We start from the raw sequence: 26,915 nt of genomic DNA on the forward strand, positions 1-26,915 counted from the left end.
TAGCCCCTGGGCTTGCTACAGTAGAGGCTGACCCAGCCCTGGTCCAGCAGCCTCGGGAGCTGCTCTAGCCAGGGTTAGGGGTGAGTGAGGGGGGAGCGCAGGGATCCCTCTCAGGGGCAGGGGGTATAGTAGGCAAGGGGAGGCTGTGCCCCCACCCCCTGGCTAGAGTGGCTCCTGGAGGGGCTCAGGGCTGGTGCTGGGGCGGCTGGGGACACATGAGCACCGGGATGGGGGTGCGGTGACTGCACTGCCAGGCCTCCTGAGCACCAGGACTCAGGGACTGCGCTGCCCAGACACCAGGGGCTGGGGGTGCTGTGGCTGCAGCACACCAGGGCTGGGGCCTTGCACCGCCTCCCCTGGCCCTCCGGCACTGGGGCCAGGGGGCTGCAGTGGGGGTTCTTTGGGGTCCTACAAGGGAGGGGGAGGTAGAAGGAGAGGAAAAGGGGGCAGGGTCTGGGGCAGAAGGGGAGGGTCTGCGGGTTAGCCTCCCCGGGCAGCTGGGTCACTGCCCGCCCATGCTCCCTCTGCTCTGCCCAAGCCCAGCCTGATCAGCAGCGGAGAGACCCACCTGCTACCTAGATCTCCTGGGTAAGCTCCAGCTCCCAGCTGGCTCCAACTGCAGGCAGCACTGGGTGAGTCCTATTTCAGGCAGAGGGAGCCTGGCTGGGGAGGCCCACTGCAGTGTTGGGAGAGTGGGAGGGGAGTCCACCCTGGGTGCAGTTTGGGGGAGGAGGGCCTGCAGAGTCACTGTCGCTGCCTTCCCCCATTTCTGCCAGTGCCGAGCTGCTCTGCTCTGCCTAGGTGGGGAAGTGTCTGTCCTCAGGGGTGCTGTTTCCTGCGGGGGGAAACTGTCCTGGCCCCTCCCAGGATAGTAAAAAACTGGGGGCAAATTTGTCTCTCTCATCCCTCCTGTGCACCCAGCATCCTTTATCCAAAATACTCATTTGGCACTGAAGTTAAATAGGTGTTAACAAAATCAGACAAAACAGAGGTTTTCAAAGTGTGATTTAAAATCCCTTCCCCTCTCCTTTGCTCAATTTTCTGTCTCTTGACTCATGTGAATGATACCATTTCATTAGTTCTCCTGGTATCATAGGCTTTGTCTGGACTAGCATTTGTATTCCTGTAGTAATTGATTGCCAATGGCTTGTTAAGTGACTATGGATGCTAATCTAGACACAAACATTTGCAAAGTATCAGGACATGGTGGCTCAGCCTCAAGCAAACCACAAAACTTGTGCCCCAGAACAAACATTTGGGCAGGGAGGGATAGCTCAGTGTTTTGAGCATTGGCCTGATAAACCCAGGGTTGTGAGTTTGATCCTTGAGGGGACCATTTAGGGAACTGGGATAAAAATCTGTCAGGGGATTGGTCCTGCTTTGAGCAGGGAGTTGGACTAGATATTCTCCTGAGGTCCCTTCCAACCCTAATATTCTATTCTAAGAGCCTCAGTTATCAACACAATTAGCATTTACAATCAGGTTTCAAAGTAGCAGCCGTGTTAGTCTGTATCCGCAAAAAGAACAGGAGTACTTGTGGCACCTTAGAGACTAACAAATTTAGTCTCTAAGGTGCCACAAGTACTCCTGTTCTTTTTGCATTTATGATCAATTAACTTGAGTGGTTGATTGGAGGGAAGGCTTTGAGCCGGGCCCCCTACTTCGAGCCAGCAGCCTTATCAAAAGCTTTGGGCTTTGTGAACCGAGGACAGGCAAACAGAGAGAGTTTGCACACAGTGTTTTTGCCTTTCACGCTTCTGTGAGCAGTACATACAACATCTGAGGAGCCTCTTAGAAGGAAGACATGGATGTTTGTCTTTCTCCCAGAGGACAGAAATGACTGCGTCTGTACGAAGTGCAAGCTGGTCTCCATATTGGAAGAGAAGGTTAAAGGGCTAGAGAACCAAGTATCAACCCTGCGCTGCATCAGAGGACATGAAGACTTTCTGGCTAGAAGTCAGCGTTTGGTACTGCAGGCACATCATGCTGAAGAATCAGAGAGGGCAGTGCAGAATGGGGAAGAAAATTGTCAGTATATAACCTCCAGAGGAAGAAAGAGGAGAACCTACAAACCCCCCGATGCAGGTAGAGGTAAGAAACCATTTTCAGGCTCTCTGTATAGGTACTACTGCAGAGAAGGATTTGGAAGAGCCATCTGAGGGAATGGATCAGAAGGAGACCCCATTGGCCAGAAGGCATGGGATGCATTGTCTTAGGGATGGGGGTTCCATGACCACCACTCCCAAGAGGAGGAGATGGGTGGTGGTGGTCAGGGACTCCCTCCCAGAATTGGTGAATTGAAACTAATTGGTGGACAAACTACTAAACTTGACGGGCTACTCCCCCCAGCACTCCCTTTGTGGGGCCTTATAGAGACTTTGGGGAGAAAAATTCACTCCTGGAGTGAGCTTCATCAGCATAGTTGCCATCCCCACCATCTCCTGGGACCGTGGGACATCGTCATCCTGATCTTGAGCGATGTCCTGACCAGACGGGGCCAGAGAGAGGGACCCAGACAACATCACCACTCCGCCGGCTCCCGCTGAATCCCAACCCCTACCTGGGATGTGAAACTGTCTCTCTCTCTCCAGCCCACGTGTCCTTTTCTTTCCCTCCCTTTGTTCTTCTCTGTGCTAGCCCTCTCCTTTTTCCTTCTGCCTAACAAGAGTCTGGCTTAGCCAGGATATTTTGTAGCACTGCTGTAAACCTGTGACCAGAGAGGCAGCTAAAAGCAACTGCAGCAAGGGAGGTTTAGGTTGGACATTAGGAAAAAGTTAGGGTGTCAGGGTGGTTAAACATTGGAATAAACTGTCTAGGGAGGTTGTGGAATCTCCATCTCTGGAGATATTTAAGAGTAAGTTAGATAAATGTCTATCAGGGATGGTCTAGACAGTATTTGGTCCTGCCATGAGGGCAGGAGACTGGACTCGATGACCTCTCGAGGTCCCTTCCAGTCCTAGAGTCTATGAATCTATGTGCTAACCAGCCCAATGCTGGTCCGAGTTTGCCAGGCCTTGAAGTGGCTGATCAGACTGTGTGCTGGGTTGTGCTTTTCAGCAGGGAGGTTGCAAGTGAGAGTCACACCAGAGACAGAAGCTGCATTTTCTACGTGTGCTGTTTTTTTTTTTTTTTTTTTTCTCCCCCCTTTTGTGCGTTTGTCATCTTAGGAAACAGGATCAGACTTTAAAAGCAGCAGCAAGGACAGCTCCAGCTCCACTAGCTTCTCCTCTTTTCCCCAAAAGGACAGTTGTGAGCGCCCAGGCCTTGCCTTACTTAATACTTTGCATTTCAAAGGCTTTAACTGATTTTTCCGTCTTTTCTGTATCTTTAGTAAATGGTTAAAATGTTTCCAGGTGAGCAGGGCCGGCTCTAGGCACCAGCAAAACAAGCTGGTGCTTGGGGCAGCACATTTTTAGGGGCGGCATTCTGGCGCGGGCCATGCTGCCCCTAAAAATGTGCCCCGGCCGCCCTAACTCACCTCCGCTGCTGCCGCTCCCGCACCGCTGCTCACCCTTCCTCCCAGGCTCTCAAACCCGGGAGGGAGGGGGAGACCCCGAGCGGCTGCGGCGCGCGAAACAGCTGATTCGTGCGCCGCAGCCGCTCGGGGTCTCCCCCTCCCTCCCGGGTTTGAGAGCCTGGGAGGGAGGGGGAGACTCTGAGTGGCCGTGGCGCATGCGCTGCTTCTCCCTCTCCCTTCCTCCCTCCTAGACTTGAGAGCCTGGGGGGAGGAGGCAGGGCTGGGGATTTGGGGAAGGGGGCGGAGTTGAGGCGGGGCCAGGGGGGTAAGAAAAAAACGGGGGGGGGAGGCGGCCAAAACTGTTTTCGCTTGGGGCGGCAAAAATGCTAGAGCCGGCCCTGCAGGTGAGTTTGCCTGGTATGGAGCAGGCTGAGGTCTCTGCAAACAAAACCTGTTGGTCCTTGGACAGTGACTGGGTTATGTTAACACCTTTGGCCCATAGTCCATCCAGATTCCTACAACAGACTCCGCATGCTTGGGGAGTCAGTGGAATACATATGGTAGGGTGACCAGATGTCTTGATTTTATAGGGACAGTCCCGATTTTTGGGTCTTTTTCTTATATAGGCTCCTATTACCCCCCCACCCCCTGTCCTGATTTTTTACACTTGCTGTCTGGTCACCCTAACATATGGAGGGAGGGGGTTGTTTCAGCAGAGATTCAGTCCCTTGGCCTGGAAGTGATGGGGTCAGGTGTTTAACAATGGAGATTTGCTAAAGCTTTTATTTGAACCAGTAGAGCAAAGCCCTTGAGAACAGACATACACTCGTACAAAAATACTGGAGCATTTCTGGGACCAGGAAGTTCGTCTGACTTGGCTTTAAATGTACAGCACCTTCTGCATGCCCTCTGTCCCCAGGTCTCTCCACGCCCAGGGCACACAGAGTGGCATTTCCGGCAAGCCCTGGTGGCCCTGCCCCGGCTCAGCGACGCTGTTCTGGCTCCGTTCCGATATCCGTGGCATGGTCTGACTCCCACTAGTGATTCTGTGCTGTGGATGATGGGCTAGGCTATCAGGCCCACAGCATAATGGGCTGCTCGGTGCTGCAGACCCACATCCTGTCTTGCTGCGCTGTGGGAGTAGAGCCCTCACTTGCTCCATCATTTCCAGGAACTCGCTCGTTGCCTGGGCATGAGCGGCAGGCTCCAGTGCCAGGTGCTGGAAGAGGTTGAGGGGCTTGGCATTCAAGAAGGCCTTGAGGACAGGGATCTGGCTGGACAGGGTGCTGTTTCCGATCAGGAAGTGGTAGAGGCGTTTCTCCTCCAGGCCATGGCACAGGTACAAGAGGATGTCCTGCAGCCTCTGAGCTAGCTGCTCCGGGCCCCATTCTGACAGCGGCAGGAGGAGCAGGAGGTGCATCAGGACGGTTTTGAAGTGATAGGTGGTGAGGATCCTGTTCTCCAGGGTGGGCAGCCTGCATTCCTTGAGGTGGATGAGGATCTGGAGGCATTTCAGGTGGCAGCTGTCCTGTGGGGCGTACCTGCTCACCATCTGGAAGAACAGCATTTCCTGGACAGCGAAGGTCTCTAGCCAGACCGTGCTGCTCGGGTGGCCCGTCTCAGCCCTGTGGCTGGCCAGGAAGACCTGAGAGTCTCCCCGTTGCACCCCGAGTATAATCTCGATGGAGAGGGCCTTCCCGGACTCGAAAGCCAGCCTGAGTTTGCAGGAGGAGGCGGAGGGCTGGGCTGTGAGCTGGAAGCTGTAGTTGTGAGCCAGGAGCGCCCAGGCCTTGCCTACCAAACTGTGGAACCAGAGGATGGTTTTTCCCACGTCCAGGTGGGAGCTAGTGCACAAGAGGTGCACGCGGAAGGGCCCCTGCTTGTTGTCACTCAGGTCTTCCTCGGAGTGGTGCAGGAGGCAGAGCACGTCCCCCAGCAGCCTCTCCCTTTTGCACGTGCACTCCAGCTCCACCAGGATGTGGCCATGCTTCTCCAGGGTGCCCTCCGCGTTCTCCATCTCCAGGCAGAAGGAGTGCCCCTTGGGCGGCAACAGGGGCACGAGCACCTGGTAGGCCTTGGGGTCCCTATGGGGGCACCAGCCTTCAAAGGTGCTGGCCACACCAATGCAGTTCTCCAGCTGTGGGAGGAAGGTCTCGTAGGTGAGGACTCGGCAGACCTCCAGCAGGTTGTTCACCAGGCCTGCCACGAACTCGCAGGTGCTGGCCAGGTCCTTGGACACTCCCTGGAGGTGCTGTTCATAAAAGTGCTCCAGGGCCTCTCTGTCGGGGAAGTCGGGATGCCGGGTGCAGGAGCCCCTGGGCACTGCTTTGGCGTCGTCCTCCTCCTCCTCGCTGCTGGCATCCTCGCTGCTGGAGTCATAGCTGGACTCCAGCTCCAGGCTGGGCATGCAGATAATGAGCAGGATAATGGCCAGCGCCCCATAGGGCCACCTATCCCAAGCCATGTCGTTGGGCCCCTGCTCGGCCACCTCCCTCAGGGCCGTGGCCCCCGTGGCCCCCTCCTCCCCCTGGCTCTGGTTTGGACCCAGGCTCTGGCGTGGGCCCGGCCTCTCCTCTTCGTTCCTCTTCTCAAACTCCAACTGCAGGCGCGTCATCTCTAGGGCCAGCCGCTGCTCCTGCTGCTGTGCCCTCTGTACTGTCGCTGGGTCCTGCTTGTCACTAACCATCAGGGGGTGGTGCACGATAGCCAGCACCACCATGAAGAGCAGGCTGCCCACAGCCATGGCCTGGAGAAGGGAAGAGAAAACCACTCAGGGGGTGGAGGAGGGAAAGCACCCTCAGGTGCCTGGCTGGGTGCTGCAGGAGCTGTACTGGGAGAGCACACGGCCTCCACCACGAGGCACTGCAGGCCCGGAGCCAGCATTTCACACACCCCGGCCCAGGTGATGGGTGATTTGGGGAGTGGGCAAGCCTGGGGTCTCTGAAGGAAGGAGAGAGGGATTTGGTGTCTAGGGGGCAGGAAGCTGTGAAGTAAGTGGGGTTTGGGCCCCTCGGATGGGGCAGAAGGATGGATGGGGGGTGGGGTATCTGGGGTCTAGACCTGGGGCTTGGGGGAAGGCTGCTTGTGCTGCTGGGGTCGTGGGAGAATGTGGAGGTCAAATTCTAGGTGCATCAGGCATGCTGGCTCTGAGTCCTGGATGGGATTTTCTTTCCCGTTTAGTCCTGAATCTGAACATTTCTTTGATACCAGCCTGAGTCTGACCGCGGGTCTCTGCCCGGACGCATCTTAGTGCTATATTGTTTGGAAGCTAATTGCGGGCGAATTAGGAAGGTCGGACTAGTCCACTAGAGTCAACGGGATGGCGATCTAAACAACTCCCTGATGTGGGGAAAGTTTGGAGTCCCTCCCCCCTCAATCCCCACAGCCCTGAGTCTCATGTAGCCCCACAGGAGCTGGAAGTTGAGTGCTGTCTCATTGCCTTGAGGGGCTGCGTTCTGCCAGTTTCCTTTCTCTGGAACCACAGGGCTATGGTCAGCTGGGTACAAACGGTTCAGCTCATCCCGCCTCTCCCTCAGAGTGTGGGTCAGTGACCCCAGCTCCAAAGCCAACTGCTTTCAAAGACAATTGGTCCCTTAGTTGAAGGGCTGGAATTTATAGGGGAGCCAAAGAAATCCAAACTGCTGATAGGCAGCATCTGGGCCACTTGCAGTTAAATAATTCTGCCTCCCCCCAAGCTTAGGAAAGGCTAGTTACGAACAAGCCATTAAGGCCACTGATTGCGGGGGCTTCATTTCTGAGCATGTGGCCTGATGTCCAGAAGTGCGAAGCATCCACTACTCCAGTTTGCAGCCGCTCAGCACACCTGAAACTCAGGCCTGTTTGTCTCAAGCTGGGCACTTCAAATTCATGACCGCTCTTGGCAATTTGGTCCAATGCTTCTTAAATGCTGAGGACTCTCTTAAGGAATACGTGCTCCAGCAGTCAAGAGGCTTCTCCAAGTCCATGTTCACTGCTCCGAGCTTTGCCTCGGGGGTCCCCCTCCTCCATCTGCCTCCACCCAGCCTCTCCATACTCACTCTGTGGAGGTGTCAAACTCTCCAAGAGAGGGTGCAGCTTAAGCCAGGGCTGGCCCATGCTACAACCTTGCCAAGAGCAGCCCTCCAGGATGTTCCACTCGCATTGTGCTGGCTGGCCCACCTTCCCCAGCCCTTCCGGCCCGCTGACACCACCCACCTGCCATTATTACCCACTCTCTGTGAAGTCACACCGGCCAGCATCCCTTTAAAGGGGCGGCACACAAAGCTCCATGTGTGCCCTGCAATGTCAGGCCCTGCCCTGCCCAGCCCAGCTTTGGGAGATCCCAGCAGTGAGGTGTGATGGATGGATGGGAACTGGAGCAGGGCAAAGCTGGTGGGATGACCTGTGACCAGCCTGAAGCTGCGCTAGGCTCATCAGTGCAATGTTTACCCCAGTCTGAGCAGCACTGAGCAAAGCTAGCCAGAGTCGTGGCAGGAGCTGGATTTTGAGCAAGTCTGGATGGGATGATCGTACCAGCTGGAAACCTGGCAGAAGCCCATGATTTTTTGGTCCTTCTGTAGCAGTTTCAGATGAGTTATGCTGGGGGGAGAAAGGGGGGCTGGCATAGTTGGGGCCCAGTATCCAGTAGAGGGCTGTCTGGTCTCTGTCTTTGATTTTCGCTCTGCTCTGTCACTGGCTTCCCCTGGTTTCTGCCCTATCTCTTCTCAGTCTCTCCTAAGCAGGACACAAATCCAATAACAGCTAGGGATTGCTGATCGCCACTGCAGTGTAACGACCCGACCCCAGCCATTGGCCAGTAGCGGGCTTTGAGCCCAGCACCTAACCCTAGACCTCTGCCGCAAGAGCTACCGGAACAGCCCCGTTAGTTGGCAGTAGCAATCTGCTCTGTGAACTAGCCCCTGAGAGAGGCACGAGAGACGCTCTCCCAGGGTATTACAGCAGAAACCCCTCTGGGTACTTTCCGCTGGGTTATTCCCAGTAGCTGTAAGGAACTTGGCAGCTGGTGATCGCATGGATGATGTAGGAGGCAGAACAGAATCCATCTCACTCTGTATTGGCTGCACTCATACCAACCCATAACATCTCCCAGGCACTTTAAACAGGAACTAACCCCTTCTCACCACCTCTCCTGTGTCAGAGCCTGACTCCCAGTCCTGCCCTTTAACCCCCCCACACCCACCTCCTCAGGCCTCTTGTGCCTCTGTCTTTATGATGATTGACGTATGTATAGCACAGCAGCACCTAGAGGCCAAGGTCCCCCTGTGCTAGGCCCTGTACACACACACCATAGAGACAGTCCTTGTCTCAAAGAGCTCTCAATCTAGATCCATGAGGGCCTGGATCTTCCCCCTTTGCTGATTTGGGGCTTACTGTTCTGCCAGATCTCTCCTAGTCTGTAGGCCTCTGCTCCACCTGTGCAGGCCAAGGGCGTCTGGCCCACCCTGGCTACGCAGCACCAAGCAGCTCTCACAGGGAAGCCGCTCTGTGTCTCCCACTGCCCCCCATTTCTCTCCCAGTGGCCTGGCTCTCTCCCTAGAAAGCCCAGCCCCACTGCAGAACGCACACGGCACCTGCAGACAGTGAGCGTTGCAGGGGGCTGCGGATTTGGGAAATCTGGCCTGTATCGGGGAGGCTAAATGGGAGCCAGGCTCTTTGGTGTACGCACCTCTGTACAGTGTCTCTATTACCACCTGCACCCCTGGGCTGGGAACACGGGGCGCTTGCCTCGGAAATCCCAAGGGCTTGGGAAGTGGCACTAGGGATTCATTAGGTGGCTCTTTTCCCCCCATGTCAAAGCGGAACCCAAACCCCCATTGGGTGCAAGGGGCACTTCTGTGTAACTTAGGGTTGCCAACTTTCTAATCGCACAAAACCAAATGCCCTAGCCCCGCGGGCCCTCCCCCCACTCACTGCATTCCCCCCTTCCTCGGGGACTTGCTCTCCCCCACCCTCACTTTCACAGGGCTAGGGCAGGGGGGTGGGAGGGGTGAGGGCTCTAACTGCAGGTGTGGGCTCTGGGGTGGCGCTGGGGATGAGGGGTTTGGGATGTAGGTGGGGGCTCCAGGCTGGAGGATGGGACCGAGGGATTTGGAATGAGGCAGGGGGTTGCGGTGTGTCAGGGGGTGCAGGCTCTGGGGTGGGGCTGGGGATGAGGGGTTTGGGGTACAGGAGGGGGCTCCAGGCTGGGGGGTGGGGCCGAGGGATTTGGAGTACAGGAGTGGGGCTGCAGGTTGAGGCAGGAAGTTGGGGTGTGGGAGGGTGTGAGTGCTCTGGGCTGGGGGTGCTGGCTCTGGGGTGGGGCTGGGGATGAGGATTTTGGGGTGCGGGAGGGGAGTCCTAGTTTGGGGGGGCTCAGGGTTGGGGGTGTAGGCTTACCTCTGGCAGCTCCCAGTCAGCGGCGCAGCAGGACTAAGACAGGCTAGTCCCTACCTGTCCTGGCACTGCGCTGCGCCCTGGAAGCGGCCAGTAGGTCTGGCTCCTAGGCCGGGGGGCCAGGAGGCTCCGGGCGATGCTCTCACCTGTAGGCTCCCATTGGCCGGGGTTCCCAGCCAATGCTAGTGCGGAGCCGGTGTTGGGGCGGGGGCAGCGCACGGAGCCCCATGGCCCCCCTGCCTAGGAGCCAGACCTGCTGGCCGCTTCCGGGGTGCAGCACAGTGCCAGGACAGGTAGGGACTAGCTTGCCTTAGCCGGGCAGCACCGCCGACTGGACTTCTAATGGCCCAGTCGGCAGTGCTGACCTGAGTCAGCAGGGTCCCTTTTTGACCAGGCGTTGCACTCGAAAGGCAGACACCTGGCAACCCTAAGTAACCAGAGGTGCTGTCTTTCAGGTGAGATGTCAGTCCAAAATCCTGATTGCTTGGAATCATCACAGATCCCAGGCCACTAGGCCTAGCAATGACAGGTGTGACACTTCCCAGGGTATGAGGAGCGCTGCCAGTTTTTCTGCTGCCCTAGGCGGCAGAAGGTCCTGCCCCGAAATGCCGCCCCCCACAGAGGCGGCAGAAGGTTCCACCGCCAAAATACCGCCGCGGTCACCCCCCCGCCCCCAAATTGTAGCATCCTGGGAGACCGCCTAGGTTGCCTAATGGGTTGCGCCGGCCCTGCAGGGTACCTGCAGGGCTATGAGGCACCTCATTACCACCTGCCCTTAGCATAAGGAAGCGTCGTCTCTGCCTGCCAGAGGCCAGCTCCCCGACTCCACCGGGCCTGCCTACGCAGGCCCTGCTGCCAGTCTGTAGGTTAGCAGCTGTCACACGCCAGCCCTGGAGTCCTCTGAGCCTCCCCCTGGAGGGTCCAGCCGCTGGACACTCACAGATTTGCTGCTTCCAAAGGAGCAGGACAACCCAGCTTACCAGCTCCACCACAGGTCAGCGCAGCGCTGAGAACAGCACACGCCGATTTGGTTATGGTGAACTCAAGCGCAAGGTTATTTAACAGAGCCCAGGTAACAGCAAGAAATATTGGAAACAAAAGGTTACGTATCAAATAAAATCATAACATGCATAGAATCATAGAATATCAGGGTTGGAAGAGACCTCAGGAGGTCATCTAGTCCCATCTCCTGTTCAAAGCATCCTACAGCCCAGACTCAGTTAACTAGATACGCATGTCTAATAAAATATTACTCATCCCAAATCCATGCTGTGCTTTGCAGCCTGGCTGGCTGTGACCCTCCTTTCAGGAGATGCGCACACTGTCCGTTTACCTCCTAGGACCTAGGTGAAGGATTCCATGTGTCTCTTTGCACCAGGCCAATCCTTTTTCTCTGTTCCTAAACAGGTCACTCCCTGTTGTAGATTCTGCAATGTCTCAGTTCACACCTGGCTCAGTGTACAAACAGGCCTACTACAATATGAGGCATACAATACACGGAACACAAACAGCCAGACAGGGAGATAGATGTCTGTTGCCTCCTGCCTGAAAGGGACATCTCCAAGGTGTGTTGCTCCTGGGGACCTTAACTCACAGATCTTAAGAACATCATTTGCAGTATAGATACGGAACATCTTAACTATGAGCCGTACATACATTTCACAAGGATTATGCTGACCAGTGGACAACTGGCTCTCCATAGAGACCTCACGTTCCTCCCTTTGGTGAGCTATTATGCAGATATCTGACCCCAGGAACCCTGTACAACCCTATGCAGCCTTCTGCCAGTTGACCCCTGGCTCACGGGGTGAGCAGTTCTATCAGATAAGTCTCACTTTTTCATTTGATCCTGTTTTGCCCCGTCCTCTATTTTCAGACAAAGTTGGTGAGCTGCAGTGATTCTTCTCTCGGTCACACTGGAGCAACGTCCGTGGAGTTCCTCCTCATTTCCCTGTGTGAGCTAAAGGGGAATCGGGTACCAGCTCTGCTAGAGTTTGGGGCTTTTCTCTCTTGCCAGGACACAACTGGAGCATGCAGCTGTCTGGTGCTGGCTTTGCTACCTCACTTTGTTCACATCTGTCTGAGTGCAGATACTCTGGGTTCCCTGTTGGGCGAGCGCAGACCCGGTATGTTCCCATTGTTGATCACTGCTGACTTGGGCGTTGCATCATAAAGGTGCAAACTTCGGTCCTGGGGCTCCCTGCTTGGCAGGAAGAGGTTTGCTGGCTAGAGCTGATGACGTTTGGCAGATAAATGATTTATTCGCTGAAAACTGCAGTTGTGATCTACCGAAACTTTATGAATTTGACCCAATTAGTTTTGTCTAGAAAAACTTCTTCTGGGTCAGCATCAGCAAACTCTCTCTCTGTGCTAGGGCACATGCTGGAATGGGGGAGACCCAGGTTTTGAATTCCCACGCTAGGGACAGGGACTTGAAGTCAGATCTCCACCTGTAGGAGCTGGATTTTATAATGTACTATGAGAATTAACGTATGATTTAATTTCATCCTGTCAGCCACCCCTTTTGAATAGCAGAAAGGAATGACAGACCAGAACAATCCTTATGAGGGATTATGGTCACCCTTTTGTTTTAGAATAAGTTATAAAGCTACTATAATAAAGATATCCCATCTCCTAGAACTGGAATGGACCCTTCACTAGCAGGACCAAGTACTGATTTTGCCCCAGATCCCCAAGTGGCTCCCTCAAGGATTAAGCTCACAACCCTGGGTTTAGTAGGCCAATGCTTAAACCACTGAGCTATCCCTCCTCCTAGGGTTTCCTATATGTATTACAAATTAGGAAGTAAGAGACAGGATTCTCTATTGTATCTATGTTAAGAAGATTAGAGGACTGTTGAGGGCCTGAAGCCCCAATGTGAATTGTTTTAGTTATAAGATTTAGCAAGGCTTGATTTACAATGTATTCTGCTGAATATACAATACTGCTGTCTGTATACCTTTGAAAGTTTCTGTAAGAGATTGTTTGTGTGAATGAGGAATGCATGCATCAGGAAAAGATAAGGTGTGAAAGCCATCACAAATGTCCAGTTGGTCAAGAAGAAGTGACAGGTTTCAGAGTAGCAGCCATGTTAGTCTGTATCCGCAAAAAGAACAGGAGTACTTGTGGCACCTTAGATACTAACAAATTTATTAGAGCATAAGCTTTCGTGGATGCATCCGAAGAAGTGGGCTGTAGCCCACAAAAGCTTATGCTCTAATAAATTTGTTAGTCTCTAAGAAGAAGTGAGAGACTTGGAAAGACCAGGAGACAATCAGAAAACATCCATTGTATCAGATGTTAAAATATGTTAGCAGCATTGACGACCTCAGCGGTGAGGCAAGCACCCCCGAAGGCGAGACAACAAATAAGGGATAACGATGGGAAGCCCAACAATAGCCATCAAATGATAACACCACTTAAGGACTAATGATTACAGGATGACATTGCAAAATGCATGGACTCAAATGGGAATTTACAACTATAAAGCTGGGGTGTTTTGCCATGGAACTCTGGGTTCAGTCCTGCACAGCCTCGGAGAATCGGATCGCGACCGACAGATTGAGCACGAGTGTGGAGCTGGGTTCTAACTGGCCATTAGATGCCGAATCCCTTTGAATCGTTCCCCTGCGATCTTCAGCCCCAACACTGGCTCCTCACAGAATTCCAGCTCCTCTGCCCCCAAAGGAGCAGGGTAGCCCAGTTAACTAATTTGACCTTAAAACACTGCTCCTGTACAACACCCAGCCCTTGTGAGCTCTTCTAATAAAACAAAAGTAGGTTTATTTGATGTGTCCAGGTCTGTGGGGAGCTTGCTTCTGAGGATGAGCTGGGAGAGGTTGGGGGGGGGGGTATTTAAAGGCCAGAAAAGGGGGTTAAGGAATGATGTATTTCAGGATGGGTCCCCATCAAGTATGTCTCTATTCACAGACAGGGCAATTCTCTGCCTATTGTATGTCCCTTTTTCACCTCCAAGTGGTTTTGATTGTTTGCAGTTCTCTCTGATGGTTTCCATTGCTAGTCTTGGGATGGAGCAAGGCTAGATTCATAGATTCATAGATTCTAGGACTGGAAGGGACCTCGAATCTGGCATTACAGCTAACCCAGGAGGGGTACAGCTCCCACCTGCTTGAATGGGCTATCTCTGATATATATTCCCAGGTGATTAACTTTTACTCCAAGTCCATAAAGCAGACTGTCAGTATAGTTCCATTATTTCTTAAATATTACCTGTAAATACATCTTGCAATGATTATGAATCTTTATAAGTTACCTGCTTTTTGTAGATCCCTTACATGTTATCCTTTACAGATAAATATCCTGCAAGACATCCTTGTAGTGAGGTTGTCAGGTTTGAGGTGAGAATTCTTTGCAAAAAACAGTGACCCCTTTGCCAATGGGTCTTAAAAAACTCCTTATTGTCTTTAACTCTGCTGGTCATAGATTTCCCATTGTATCCTTTGCTTCCCTTATCAATTTTCTACAGTTCCTAGCTTCTGAATTATATTCATTACTACCTACTACCAACTTCCCCTTTCTTCTATTTGTTATATATAATTTTTTAATTGTTTATAGCTGCCTTCAGGTCCCCTCTAACCAGGTAGGGTTTTTAATCAATATTGCCTTCTTCCCTAATTGTGTCTTTCTGGGTATCTAGTAAAGTGTTCATAAAGAATTCCCAATTATCATTCAGACTAAAGAATTTCTTCTCTTCATGTCCCTTTGTTCCCTGATTAACTTTGTTCTCAACATCTCAGTTGTGTGCTGAGTGCTCATAACTTCCCTCTTTTTACTCTCCTGTTTTGTTATTAGTTTAATGCCCTCCTGACTACTCTAGCCAGCCTGTCCCTGAGGAGATTGTTCCCCTTTCTACTGAGGTGGAGGCCATCCAAACTATACAGCTCCCTTTCCCCTTAGAAGGTGGCCAATGTTCCACAAAACCCAAACCCTCCTCCACTTACCTAGCCAGTGGGTCACTTGCAGAATCTTCTGCATTCTGTCTTCCTTTGCTCAGGGGACAGGATCACTTGCATGTTTTTCTTCTTCAGCACACTTCTGAGTTCCCTGAAGTCATCTATCCCACAATCCCTTGTCCCAAGTGCTGATATGAACCATCCCCAATGGATCCTTTCCAGTCGATGTCAGAAGCCCATCCAATCTTAGAGTGACATGTCATGCCTTGGCTCTGGAAAGAGAGCACACTGTCCTGTTGTCCGTTTGTCCCAGGCAAATGTTCACCCCTCTCTACCCATCAGGCTGCAGGCTGTTCTGGAGTGGGCTGCTCTCAGTTCGTCCTGCTGACGCTGTCCCATTTTGGATAAATACTAAATAGTCACTGGCCAAAGAGCGAGAGTGACTCTTTAGCCTGGTGATTAAGGCATTTATCTGGGAGATGGGGAAAGGATTTAGACTTCTTCTATTCAGGCAGCTAACTCCTAGTGTAGACATGATTTGAACTGGTGAAATTTGTGTTCACACCACCCCAGATCCCGGTAGATTGGCCCAGGAACAGCTTCCGGGCTGGGCTGCTCCCCTGGAAAGGCGGGGTTTGGGGTTCATGTTCCCAGGCAGGCACCCCAACGCACGCACCGGGCTTTCTGAAGCTGACTGTTAACCTGACCACAACAGACTTTTCGGGTTTGTTGACAAATTCTGAACCCTTTTAGAACGGAACCAATAATTTCCCTTGTTTTTCAGTTGCTGACCAAACCCAGCTCTAGGGCGGACCAGCATCCCCTGCAGCGGCAGTACACCGTGGCATGCTTCCTGGGACCTGGCTCTTCTTACCACACTGGTGTAACTCCATTGATCCCAGTGGACGGTGCCTGAGCTGCACTGGTATGCGCCAAAGGGGACTCAGCCCTGCCACGGAGGGGGCTGCAGGGCAGGAGTGAGTATTGTGACTACTGTCTCTGCCAGGCCAAGTTCATCCCTGCAACGAGCGCAGTGGAATTGTGCAAAGGATGGAGACGGCCCTTCTGCAATGGGCTTCAGGCTCTTCCACGCTGAACAATGCTGCGGAAACACAGGCAAACAGTACATGCAAACCTCCACCTAACCACTCACCTAGAGCGCTGAATTCCAGGGGCCAGACCAGCAGCTCTTTGACATGTCTAAGGCCTTGTCTGCACTGGGGACCAAACCTTCCCCTGGTGTAAATCCAGTATCACTCTCTTGACTTCACTGGAACCAGGCCAAGTTACATCTGCTGTGAGGCTGGTTGGGGGTCTCAGTCACTGGAGTAGCTGCAGTGGTGTGAACACAAGTTTCACTAGTTCAAATCATGTCTACACTAAGGCCTGGTCTACACTAGGCGTTTATGTCGAAGTTAGCGCCGTTACATCGAATTAACCCTGCACCCGTCCACACCGCGAAGGTATTTAGTTCGACATAGAGGTCTCTTTAATTCGACTTCTGTACTCCTCCCCGACGAGGGGAGTAGCGCTAAATTCGACATGGCCATGTCGAATTAGGCTAGGTGTGGATGGAAATCGACGCTAATAGCTCCAGGAGCTATCCCACAGTGCACCACTCTGTTGACGCTCTGGACAGCAGTAAGAGCTCGGATGTTCTGAACTGCCACACAGGAAAAGCCCCGGGAAAATTTGAATTTGAATTCCTTTTCCTGTCTGGCCAGTTTGAATCTCATTTCCTGTCTGGACATCGTGGCGAGCTCAGCAGCACTGGCAACGATGCAGAGCTCTCCAGCACTGATGGCAGTGCAATCTCAGAATAGAAAGAGGGCCCCAGCATGGACTGATCGGGAAGTCTTGGATCTCATCGCTGTGTGGGGCGATGAGTCCGTGCTTTCCGAGCTGCGATCCAAAAGACGGAATGCAAAGATCTATGAGAAGATCTCTAAAGACATGGCAGAGAGAGGATACAGCCGGGATGTAACGCAGTGCCGCGTGAAAATCAAGGAGCTGAGGCAAGGCTACCAGAAGACCAAAGAGGCAAACGGACGCTCCGGATCCCATCCCCAGACATCCCGTTTCTACGAGGCACTGCATTCCATCCTCGGTGCGGCCGCCACCACTACCCCACCACTGACTGTGGACTCTGAGGATGGGATAGTGTCCACGGCCGGATCCTCGGACATGTTAGCGGACGGGGAAGATGAGGAAGGAGATGAGGAGGACGAGGCAGTCGACAGCGCTCACAACGCTGATTTCCCCGACAGCCAGGATCTCTTCATCACCCTTACAGAGATCCCCTACCAACCCTCCCCAGCCGTTACCCCAGACACAGAATCTGGTGAAGGATCATCCAGTAAGTGTTGTAAACATCTAAACATTTATTTGTAACAGAACATGATTATTAACAATTTAAAAAATGGGTTTCTCATGATTAGTTTGATTAACTTAACGGTTCAGTCATGGGCAGTGCAACTATTTGAAAAAAATCTAGCAATGTCCGGTTTTGCATGATTGTCCTGCCCAAGCCGCTCTACTGTTTAGTCCCTGCTACTGCAGCTACAGTAAGATGCGGTCTATATGTCCGGGGATGGAGCAGAAATCCTCCTGGGACATCTCAAGGAAGCTCTCCTGCAGGTAATTTGAAATCCGCTGCATTAGGTTCTTGGGGAGAGCGGCCTTATTGGGTCCTCCGTAGTAGGACACGTTGCCGCGCCACGAGACTAGCAAGTACTCTGGAATCATTGCTTGGCACAGCATGGCGGCATACGGCCCTGGTCTTTGAAGGCTTTCCCGGAGCATTCTCTGTCTGTCGCTCTCAGAGATCCTCATGAGGGTGATGTCGCTCATGATGACCTGCTTTGAATGAGGTAGGGGAATGTTAGTGTTGGGACTGCTTTACCGTTCCTTTACAGAACTGTAACCGCTGGTTTGCAGCCACGCGGTGGAGGCGGGAGAGGGTCAGCCGAAAGGGATCGTTCCCGGGGACAGCCGCGAGGGTGTGGGACAGGAGCAGACTTCCTGCTTGCCGGATTGCTGGCAGCAGGGACCGACATTGATTTCAATGTGAAATGAGGCCATTGCTAATATTAAAGTTTTAAGCTGCCACGAATCTACGGCTTACCATGTCTGCGTGCAAGAGCAATTCCGTTGTCCTGACAGGGTTCTCAAAAGTGCTCTGCAAAACCCCAGACACTGAATGCGAAGGCCGAGAATTCGACCTTGTGCTGAGTGCGCATGTGATAGGTGCTGTGCATGGTCCTGTTCACAGAGAAAGACTATGTTCTTTGTTCACAACTACATTTATCTTTCTGAGGAATTCACTCCCTTTTTCCCATTCCCACAGCCCCATCTGCGACTGTCTCACAACCTAGCCTGTCATCACACTCCCAGAGGCTAGGGAGGATTAGGCATAAGAAGAAGAGGACACGGGAGGACATGTTCTCAGAGCTTATAGCCTGCTCCCGAGCCCAGGCAGCACAGCAGACCCAGTGGCGGGAGAACTTGTCCCAAATGCACCAAGCCAACATGGATCGGGAGGAGAGGTGGCGTCAGGAAGACCAGCAGGCGACTCAAACCCTGCTTGGACTACTGAGGGAGCAAACGGACACGCTCCGGCGCCTTGTGGATGTTCTGCAGGAACGGAGGCAGGAGGACAGAGCCCCGCTGCAGTCCATCTCTAACCGCCCTCCCCCGCCACCAAGTCCCACACTCCCTTCACCCAAAGTGCACAGAAGGAGAGGCGGCAGAGTCCCTGCTAACTCTCACTCCACCCCTGCAGAGAGCTCGAGCAGCAGAAGGCTCTCAGTCCCCAAAGTTTGACAAGTTCTTTCCTTCCCGCCTGACACAAGCCCCCGTCCAAGTTTCACTTCCCAGTCCCATGTGTAGTTGATAATAAAAAATATGTTTCTGTTAACTACTGTTTCCATCATGTTCTTTTGGAGGAGGGGGGGGAAAGGGGGTTGGTAATTGGACAGGACAGTCACCTTTGGCAGGGTACATAGTAGGGGGCAGGCACAGCAGCAGGGCACATACATAGTGCAGTGATGCAGTGACTACTTACCCTGGTTAGTCTGGGAGGTTCTTTTCATGTTATGTGGTGGGGGGTGGGTTGCTCTGTGACTTTGTGTCAGGGGAGGGCAGTTAGAGATCTTAAGCGGCGGTCCTTAGGCAGGATCACAGAGCCACACAGCAGGGGATCTGTAACCGTCCCACCCCTGCCACAAACTCACATAGACCCCCCATACACACAGTCCGTATCAGGAGGGGTGACAGGCTCCGTTGAAAGAACCATCCCACCGCAGCGGAGCCTGTCAGTCCTTGAGTTTAGAAGCTGCATTCGCGCGACTACACTACACCCGCTCCGCACCACAGTCTGCGTCCCAGTTTTAAAAAATTCCCGCGAAAACAGTATTAAAGAAAACGGTGTGCTTTAACAAAGTAGAACTATTTTTATTTTGAAACGTGTGTTGGAAGTGGGGTGAAGGCTTCTCTGTACACAAAATTAGAAAGTCACAGGTTACCCTGCTCACTCAGGAACTTTGCTTTCAAAGCCTCCCGGATGCACAGCGCTTCCCGCTGGTCTCTTCTAATCGCCCGGCTGTCTGGCTGTGAGTAATCAGCAGCCAGGCTAATTTCCTCAACCTCCCACCCCGCCATAAAGGTCTCCCCCTTGCTCTCACAGAGATTGTGGAGCACACAGCAAGCTGCTATAACAATGGGGATATTGGTTTCGCTGAGATCACAGCGAGTCAGCAAGCTTCTCCATCTCCCCTTGAGACGTCCAAAAGCACACTCCACCACCATTCTGCACTTGCTCAGCCGGTAGTTGAAGAGTTCTTTTTCAGTGTCCAGGGCACCTGTATAGGGCTTCATGAGCCAGGGCATTAGCGGGTAGGCTGGGTCCCCGAGGATGACTATAGGCATCTCCACATCCCCAACAGTTATTTTGTGGTCCGGGAAGTAAATACCTTGCTGCAGCCGTCTAAACAGACCAGAGTTCCTGAAAACACGAGCGTCATGAACCTTGCCCGGCCATCCGACATTGATGTTGGTAAAACGTCCCCTGTGGTCCACCAGTGCTTGCAGCACCATGGAAAAGTAGCCCTTTCTGTTAATGTACTGGCTGGCCTGGTGGTCCGGTGCCAGGATAGGGATGTGAGTTCCATCTATGGCCCCACCGCAGTTTGGGAATCCCATCGCTGCGAAGCCATCTATGATCGCCTCCAAGTTTCCCAGGGTCACTACCTTTGGCAGCAGTACATCAACGATTGCCTTGGCTACTTGCATCACAACAACCCCCACGGTAGATTTGCCCACCCCAAACTGGCTCGCGACTGACCGGTAGCTGTCAGGCGTTGCAAGCTTCCAGAGGGCTATGGCCACTCGCTTCTGGACAGTCAGGGCTGGTCGCATCCGGGTGTCATTGCGCTTCAGGGCAGGGGACAGCAACTCACAAAGTTCAAGGAAAGTTCCCTTCCGCATGCGGAAGTTTCGCAGCCACTGTGATTCATCCCAGACCTGCAGCACTATGCGGTCCCACCACTCAGTGCTTGTTTCCCGTGCCCAGAATCGCCGTTTCACAGCATCAACATGACCCATTGCCACCGTGATGTCCTCGGCGCTGGGTCCCCTGCTTTCTGAGAGGTCTGTGCTACTCTCAGACTTCAGGTCATCACCGCGTTGACGTAGCCTCCTCGCCTGACTTTTCTGCATCTGCCTCAGGGCAACCTGTATGATAAGCTGCGAGGCGTTGAGAGCGGCCACAACTGCAGCGATGGTTGCAGTGGGCTCCATGCTCACAGTGCTGTGGCGTCCGCGCTGTCAATGACTTGAAAAGTGCGCGAAATGATTTCCCGCCGGCGCTTTCAGGGAGGGAGGGAGGGCGGGAGTGATGGACGGATGACGACAGTTACCCAAAAGCACCCTGGCCCCTTTTTTTTTTACCCAGAAGGCATTTGCGGCTCCACCCAGAATTCCAATGGGCGGCGGGGACTCCGGGAACTGTGGGATAGCTGCCCTCAGTGCACCGCTTCCAATGTCGACGCTTTCCCCGTTAGTGTGGACTCACAAAGTCGAATTACTGTCCTTAGTGTGGACACACACGTTCGACTTTGCAATATCGATTCCAAATATTCGATTTAAGTAAAATCGAACTACTCTCGTAGTGTAGACAAGGCCTAGGAGTTAGCTGTCTGAATAGAACAGGTCTAAATCCTTTCCAGAGACTGCAAAGCTACAGAGAGGTTTTTTTACAGGTCTCTGAGGCCAGTTGGACTCAGTGACTAAATACAAAGTGCCTGCCAACTCCCTGAACAGCTCAGAGCCACAGGTCCTGGGTCCCGTTACCTTTGTGTCTTCCCACCGGCCCAGCCTGCAGTTGGTTCCCATAACTCTGAGATAAAAGTGGGAGGGAGCGAAGGTGTCAGGGAGATTAAAGCTGTCAGGGGGGAGTCTGGAGTCAGGACAAGTCACCTTGGGGTGTCAAGGGGACAGCTCTCCACAGGAGAGATTAACCCAGTTGTGTAACACCTTCCGGGGGAAGGAGGGGGCCTGCCTCTGAGGTGGCAGCCTGTCACAGGGAGCCGTAGAGAAATGAACCATGTGGGGAGGGGCTGGAGGGAAGGACAGAAGAAGGGGACAAAGGCAGCACCTATTGACCAGGCTGGAAGGCCCCAGACTCAGCGCTGAGTAGGGTTGCCAGATGTCTGGTTTTCGACTGGAACGCCCGGGCAAAGAGGGACCCTGGCGGCTCCAGTCAGCATCGCCAACCAGGCCGTTAAAAGTCCGGTCGGTGGGGCTAGGACAGGCTAGTCCCGACCTGTCCTGGCACCACGCTGCGCCCCAGAAGCAGCCAGCAACAGGTCCAGCACCATGGGGCTCCGCACACTGCCTCTGCCCCAACACTGGCTCCGCACTCCCATTGGCGGGAACCATGGCCAATGAGAGCTGCATAGGCAGTGCCTGCAGGTGAGAGCAGCGCCCCCCCGCCTAGGAGCCGGACCTGCTGCTGGCCACTTCTGGGGTGCAGCGCAGTGCCAGGACAGGTAGGGACTAGCCGTTGACGGGGAGCCACCTGAGGTAAGCCTATACCCCAACCCCGAGCCCCAACGCCCTGCCCCAGCCCTGAGCCCCCCCAAATATGAAGCCCCCTCCTGTACCCCAAACCCCTCATCTCCAGCCCAACCCCAGAACCTGCACCCCCAGCCCAGAGCCCTCACCCCCCATGCTCCAACCCACTACCCCAGCCCAGAGCCCTCTCCCACACCCTGAACTCCTCATTTATGGCCCCACCCTGGAACCTGCACCCCCTCCCAACTCCCTGCCCTAGCCCAGAGCCCACGCCTGCATCCCAAACCCCTCATCCCTGGCCCCACCCCAGAGCCTGCATCCCCAGCCAGAGCCCTCACCCCTTCCCACATCCCAGCTCTCTGCCCCAGTCTGGAGCCCCCTTCTGCACCCTGAACCCCTCATTTCTGGCCCCACCTTGGAGTCTGTGCCCCCAGTTGGAACCATCACCCCGTCTCGCACCCCAAACCCCTGCCCCAGCCCAGTAAGTGAGTGAGGGTGGGGGAGAGCGAGCCACCGAGGGAGGGGGAATGTAGTGAGCTGCGGGCGGAGCCGCGGGGAAGGGGCGGGGCCTTGGGGAAGGGGCGGGGCCTTGGGGAAGGGGCGGAGCTAGGGCTTTTGGTTTTGTGCAATTAGAAAGTTGGCAACCCTATGCTCAGGGCTGACTCAGGGCCCAAGCAAGGGGGACCATGCCCATGCCATGACTCAGAGTCACATCTGCCTCCCAGGTCCCTCTGAGGATGGCCCCGGGACTGGAGGAGCTCTCACCCCCCGCCACAGCCTCCCGGGGGGAGGGAGGGGAACAGAGCTTCTCTGGTCTTGGGGCTGCGGGGGTGGGGGGAGGCAGATAGGAGCAAATGGGTTATGGGGCCGCAATGGGGGGGTGGAATGGGGCGGGACCGTGGGTGAAACAGGGGTGAGGGGAAGGGGCAGAGCGGGGCAGGGCTGTGGCACGACCGCGGGTGGAAGAAGGAAACGGGCGAGGGACCACCGACAGAAGGGATGGGGAGGGCCCCCCACTTGCTCTGGCCCAGGGCTCCACGAAACCTTAATCCGCCGCTGACTGTGCCTTTCCCAGCCCTGCAGAAGAGCTGTGAGTGGCTGGAAACTTGCCTCTCTCCCCAGCAGACATTGGGCCAATACAAGATATGACCTCACCCCCCCTTGTCAAGCTGTTATGGAGACATTTTTCCTTAGAAAAGTAGCATTTTCAAGGGCACTGTCTGGAGGTTGGGACGCCCTAGTTTTAGTTCTGCTCTGGGCAGGCAGGTGAGTCTAGCAGTGAGAACAGGGAGGGAGAATGGGGACTCTGTTCCTGGCTCCAGGAGGGGAGTGGGCTCTAGTGGTTAGAGCAGAGCAGACTGGGTGTTCGGATTCCGGGGGTCTCTTTCCATCTGTCAGTGCTTGGGTCTGGTGGCTCAGGGGAGCCATTGTGGCTTGGTGTTCAGAGATGCTGGCACATAAGGCACTGAAGCAGGGGAGCTGTAGTGGTGACCTCTCTGTGCCTTCCCCGGCTGTAGACTGGGACTCACCCTCTGGAGGGCGTGATGTTTATTTGTGTTAAGGCCTGAACCTCTTTCCCCATGGCAGGTGAAGGGTTAAGTGCCCTGCCAGCCTGCTCTGGTAAATAGCATTCAGGGTAAGGAAACCCAAAGCACCCTTCCCTGGCTGCACAACCCCGAAAGCATCGCATCGTCTCTGATCACCCATTAGCCCCCCCCCCCCCCCCCCCCCCGCAGTGCATGTGCCCTCAGGCCAAGGAAAGCACTGAGGATACAGCCTGGGGCAGAACTGGTGTAAATCTGGAGCGACTATGGATTTACACCGGTGTTAGAGCAGAACCCAGCCCCAATGGGGCACAGGGACTGTCAAACGGCGGCTATCTCTGGGTGCCAGCGGGGCTGTCGACGTGTAGCCAGGGAGGAGGGGGCACATACATTCAGCACTCACATGTCGTCCATAGCATAGCTGCCAGTGCCATCACAGACCGCAGCCCTGCCCTGTGGGCGTCACCTCCTGGACAGAGAGAGTGGGGCAAGCTTCCCCATTACAGCCCACCCTGGACGGGGTGGAGGGGACTGTCCATTCTTGGGGGGAGAGGGGAACGCGTGTGACGTTCATTCAGCCCCAGCACTGGACAATCCTCAGACAGCTCTGGCCTGGGATGTCTCCACCCCTGCTGCCTTCCTCACCCTGGCATCCTTGCCTGGCATGGACCCTGACCTCATCCTGGGCCCGTTCTGTCCTGGGGTGAGGGGTGAATTCCATCTTCAGGTTCTTCTAGGGTTCGTTAGCCCCCACCGCGAGACCCCAGCTTTGTCTGACTCAGGTGGGATTGAGTCTCCACATCCCTCTGAGCCCATTGTGTTCCTCGCTCCAATCCCACTCCCCCCAGCAGACCCCGAGCTCTGTCTTGAGGGGACCGCCCCACCTCAGGGGGCCCCGTCTCCTTGATGCGCAGACGGTGCCGAGGGAGGGGGATGCGTGGAGTAACGTGACAGCGGCTGGTATATTTACAGCCTGGAGGAGGGCACAGTTAGAGCCCAGCATGGCCCGGAGCTGCTGAGTAACCTTCACTGGTTTGTTTATGCTGAGGCCAACGCTCGGCCTTCCTGCTGTGCCAGGCAGTGCCCAGGCTTCGAAGCACACAGATCCCCTCATAAATCAAGCCAGTGGAGGGGGTCAAGTTACCAGGGTCTGTCGGTAACGACAGCCAGCTAATCCACCCTCCTTATCTGGGATTACTGCCCATGGCAATTCATTACCGTCCGGGCCAATCAGCGCCGGGCGGGCACAGGGGCCTGGCAGGCGCGCTCCTGCACTGGAGCTTCTTGCTGCCCCCGAGGCCTGTCATCACAGCTATAAATAAGGCGATTTGTTTGCAGAAGAACAAATTTAGCCCAGACAGAAGGTCAGGGTGGCAGTGAATAACCTTCCATTAAAATGGTTCTCATTCCTGAGTCTCACTTGGCAGGGCGGGGGATGCAGTGATGGCTGAGGGAGGTGGGGGTAGGGTCTTGTCCCCTTCCCCAAAGCCTGCTCTCTGCTTGGCTTTGCCGCTGCAGGGAGAAGCAGGAATAGATCCCCAGTGGGTCAGCGGAGCTGTGGGGCCGTGACAGGCAGGCTATCGTCAGGTGGCAGCCCAGCACCTCAGCAGCACTGAGATCACACCACAGCCCCAGAGCTCTGCCAGTCACACCAGTGAAGGAGCTGGCTCTCTGAAGCCAAACCCCAGCAGGGCTTGGGGCAAGTCTGGCCCCGGATCCTGCTCACAACACCACGACTGAGGCTGACCCAGCGGCCGTGGAAGCTCGCTTTGAATGAGGGCTGCAGCACAAAGGGAGGTCGGGCCGCGCCTGGGGCTCTGGCAGCAGCATGGGTGTGGAAGGGCATGGGGCAGGCACTTGCCCTGGGCTCGAAGATGCATAGCAGACTGAGGAAGCGATGGAGTCGGGGTGGCTGTGGTGGCATGGTGCCCCCCCCCACATTCCACTCCCTGGGCACTCACAGCAGCCACTTGTCACGCACCTGGCCGCCCCACTGCTGGTTTCTCCAAAATGATGTGACCGTTCCTGGCCACCCCTTCTTCAGCCCCTGCCTCCTGACACCCTCTTCTCCTGGTGCCCAGGGAGCTAGGCCAGAGGAGGGGCAGGACCCAGGCTGCCCATGCAGTCCGGCCCAAGTGCAGGATCAATTCCCATTGCCTCCTCCCTGCCATTGCCAGTTCTGCTGCCTCTGGGCTGGTCCTGGGACACAGGCTCCATTCCCTGAGCTGTGGGGACATTAGAGGCCAGAGCCAGCTGTGGGTCTGGACCTGGTGCTACAAGAATTTCAAACTCAGAGCCAAACTTCCCAGCTCAGGCCCAGTTCTGCATTGAAACAGAATGTCGCTCTGGTTCTCAGCCCCAGGGAAAGCACAGGCAGTGCGGGGACCACGTATCCCAGGATGCTTCTGGGCCTTGTCTTTGGCATTCCCAGCTGAAGGTAGGCGTTTGCTCAAGCTGGGACAGGAGGCCTTGGCCTATCTGCTTTCCTCCATCCCGAGGCTCAGGGTCTCATCTCGATGGCTTGAGCTGCCCCTTCCCCTCAATTCACTTTTTGTTAAAGGTGAGTCCATGGCATCACGTAGTGCAGCCTGTGTTACCAGGGCTCTTGGGTGTGATGAGTTATAAGGACTCAGCTTTGCCTCAGTGTGTGGTTGGCTAAATCCAGAAACTGTTGCCCCTCCAGTGTGAATATAACCTCTCAGCCATAGCTGCTCAGCAGCACACGCATATGAATCTACATAAACACACAGGTACACAAACACACACATAGGAACACACACAATGCATCCTTGTCACATACAGACACAAAGGAACGCTCAAAAACACAGCTACAGTGAGCTGTATCTGTACAGGCGCACCCAGCTCAGACACACAGCTAGCGAGAAAGGTCTCACATAGTTTTTTGCCTTTCAGGCTTCCATGAGCAGTAAACACACAGCTGTTGTGACCTGCACAGGATGTGCCATGTTTGTCTTTCTCCCAGAGGATAGAAGCGACTTCTCTGTATGAAGTGCAAGCTGGTTTCCATATTGGAAAAGAAGATTAAAGGACTAGGTTCAAGTATCAACCCTGCGCTGCATCAGAGGACATGAAGACTTTCTGGCTAGAAGTCAGCATCTGGTATTGCAGGCACAGCATGCTGAAGAATCAGAGAGGGCAGTGCAGAATGGGGAAGAAAATTGGCAGCATGTGACCTTCAGAAGAAGAAAGAGGAGAACCCACGTACCTCCAGTGCAGATAGAGGTAAGAAACTGTTTTCAGGCTCTCTGCACAGGTACTACAGCAGAGAATGGTTTGGAAGAGTCATCTGAGGGAAGGGATCAGAAGGAGACCCCATCGGCCAGAAGGCATGGGGATGCATTGTCTTAGGGATGGGGTTCCATGACCACCACTCCCAAGAGGAGGAGATGGGTGGTGGTGGTTGGGGACTCCCTTCTAAGAGGGATGTAGTCATCCATCTGCCGTCCAGACTGGGAAACTCGAGAAGTGTACTGCTGGCCAGGAGCTAGGATTCAGGATGTGATGGAGAGATTGCCAAGACTGATCAAGCCCTTGGAC

At 54.4% G+C, this 26,915-nt stretch overlaps 2 protein-coding genes across 3 annotated transcripts in view; both read right to left on the reverse strand.

Moving 5' to 3' along the window:
- The window catches only part of NCAPH (non-SMC condensin I complex subunit H), a 38,368-nt gene extending 23,371 nt beyond the window's left edge, over positions 1-14,997 (reverse strand). The window contains exon 1 of one of the 2 annotated variants that reach the window (XM_034761657.1): positions 14,791-14,997. In XM_034761657.1, the coding sequence (XP_034617548.1) occupies positions 14,791-14,824 (34 nt within the window). In that variant the 5' untranslated portion in view covers positions 14,825-14,997. The remainder of the gene's footprint in view (positions 1-14,790) is intronic. The other variant, XM_034761659.1, reaches the window with a different exon arrangement.
- On the reverse strand, positions 4,213-6,361 carry ITPRIPL1 (ITPRIP like 1). The gene has a single exon (XM_034761661.1). The coding sequence runs from the start codon at positions 6,198-6,200 to the stop codon at positions 4,338-4,340; it is 1,863 nt and encodes a 620-aa protein (XP_034617552.1). The 5' UTR covers positions 6,201-6,361; the 3' UTR covers positions 4,213-4,337.
- Positions 14,998-26,915: the final 11,918 nt, after the last annotated feature.

The sequence above is a fragment of the Trachemys scripta genome, chromosome 2 (assembly GCF_013100865.1).
Source record: "Trachemys scripta elegans isolate TJP31775 chromosome 2, CAS_Tse_1.0, whole genome shotgun sequence".
Classification (NCBI taxonomy): Eukaryota; Metazoa; Chordata; order Testudines; family Emydidae; genus Trachemys; species Trachemys scripta.

What these genes read in the sequence shown, in the direction of transcription:
- ITPRIPL1 (XM_034761661.1), bottom strand. Translation starts at nt 6,200, where the DNA reads ATGGCTGTGGGCAGCCTGCTCTTCATGGTGGTGCTGGCTATCGTGCAC.